Source organism: Fulmarus glacialis, unplaced genomic scaffold, assembly GCF_000690835.1.
Source record: "Fulmarus glacialis isolate BGI_N327 unplaced genomic scaffold, ASM69083v1 scaffold14760, whole genome shotgun sequence".
NCBI classification, from domain to species: Eukaryota; Metazoa; Chordata; class Aves; order Procellariiformes; family Procellariidae; genus Fulmarus; species Fulmarus glacialis.
Genome location: NW_009185898.1, coordinates 1 through 1,978, shown reverse-complemented (window position 1 = coordinate 1,978; position 1,978 = coordinate 1). Strand labels below are relative to the sequence as shown.

The window sequence follows — 1,978 nt, the reverse complement described above, 5'->3', positions numbered from 1 at the left end:
TGCCCAGAGAGGTGGTCGATGCCCCATCCTTGGAAACATTCAAGGTTGGGTTGGACGGGGCTCTGAGCAACCTGATCTAGTGGAAGATGTCCCTGCCCACGGCAGGAGGGTCGGACCAGATGACCTTTAAAGGTCCCCTCCAACCTAAACCATTCTGTGATTCTATGAACAGGACAGCAAGCTTCTCCAGCAGTGCAGCTGGAGAAAGGAAAGGAAACCGGAGCTGGGACTCCGGTTCAACTCCATCCTGAGCCCTCTGACTTGGCTTTACCCAAACCACTTGCGTGGTTTGTGCTTGTGCCAAGGAAAGGAGGGAAGAGCCGGAGGTGGAGTCTCGGTTGTGTTTTGTTGCTTGAAAAGGCGCTAAGCTTGTGTTCTTCTTCCTGGCCTTGCCTCCCAGATGGTGGGAATTGGGACGTCGGATGTGAATCTGGACAAGTACCGCCACACCTTCTGCAGCCTGCTGGGCAAAGACGAGGACAGCTGGGGACTCTCCTACACAGGTAACGCAGGCAGGGCGGTGGCAGAGGGCAGGATGGCTGCAAGGGCAGCAGCGGGCATAAGTGTTGTCTTAAGGGGTTGAGAGTTAAATGATCTGAACGGGATTGAGGCCAAAACGATCACCAAGACCTGCGAGTCTCTTCGTGAACAACAGCCGGAGCAGCTGCCTGCAGCTCTTGGAGCATCTTGCCTTGCCGGCGTTTTGCAGACCCCTGAGACCAGTGAGTGAACCTCCAGGGCGCCTGGGCTGCCGGTTGCAGGTCACCGAGTGGGGGTTTCAGTGCCGCTGCCCGCGCTCTGGTGTTGCAAAACCTCGACTTTCCCCTTTTCATCACCCACTCCGGGGTGGGAGGGCAGGGATCAGGCCACGGAGGGGTTTTTTAGGCACTGAGTGAGGTTGTACCAGTGGGAACTCGCAGTGTGGGAGTTGGGATAAATTTGTGGAGCGCAGGCTTTCCACGGAACGCAGTTTTTTTGTTTGTTTGTTTGTTTGAAGGGCTACTGCATCACAAGGGAGACAAAACAAACTTCTCTTCGAGGTTCGGCCAAGGCTCCATCATCGGGGTGCATTTGGACACGTGGCACGGGACACTCACATTCTTCAAAAACCGCAAGTGCATAGGTAAGGGCAAGGGCAGGCGCAGCGGCCTGCGGGCAGGGGCACTGGGCGGGGGAGCAGCGCCGCCTGGGCTGAACTCAGAGTCTGGCTGCAGCAGGGCTGCCAGAGAAAACGCTCGCAAAGTAGAAGACCAAGGCGTGAAGCGAGTGGGAGGAAGGTTACATTTGTTGTTTAATAGATTGGGATTTCAAAAGGCTGTTTTCCAAGCGTTTTCCAACAGCTCGGTAGTTAATAGGTTCAGGGTAGCTGGGAGGACTGAGATCACCTCATCAGAACTAACATGGAACCTCCCTGATGCTGTCCCCCGGCAGGGGTTGCAGCTACGAAGCTGCAGAACAAGAAGTTTTACCCCATGGTGTGCTCGACAGCGGCCAAGAGCAGCATGAAGGTAATCCGCTCCTGCGCCAGCTGCACGTCCCTCCAGTACCTCTGCTGTTACCGCCTGCGCCAGCTCCTGCCCGACTATGTAGACACGCTGGAGGTGCTGCCATTGCCGCCGGGACTCAAGCAGGTGCTACACAACAAACTGGGGTGGGTCTTGAGCATGAACTATAGCACGTCAAAACCTTCCTCCTCCTCCTCGTCGGGAAGCCCCTGTGGCTCGGACGCAGAGGCCTGCCAAAGGAAGAGGTGCAGGAGGACATAATGTCTCTGCAGACGAACTGCTGTGAGGGAGTCGGGTGGGGTTTTGTTCCGCCATCTGCGAGGGCCGGCCAGGCCTGATGCACCTCTTTCTTCACGAGGACTTCCATTTCTACTCATTTGGAAAGATTTCCTTACGCTGTTGGAAATCTTTAGCCTGAACATCCATCACCTGCATTGAAAAGATCTGTAGACTTACAGAGGTCCCAGCTCTGT

The 1,978-nt window shown here is 55.6% G+C and overlaps 1 protein-coding gene across 1 annotated transcript in view; it reads left to right on the top strand.

Annotated features, from left to right (window-relative positions):
- Positions 1–1,978, top strand: part of SPSB3 (splA/ryanodine receptor domain and SOCS box containing 3) — a gene marked incomplete at its 5' end in the record, with an annotated part of 4,884 nt that extends 2,906 nt beyond the window's left edge. Inside the window, 3 exon segments of the mRNA XM_009583431.1 lie at positions 401–503; positions 998–1,123; positions 1,432–1,978. Coding sequence (XP_009581726.1) covers positions 401–503; positions 998–1,123; positions 1,432–1,766 — 564 coding nt within the window.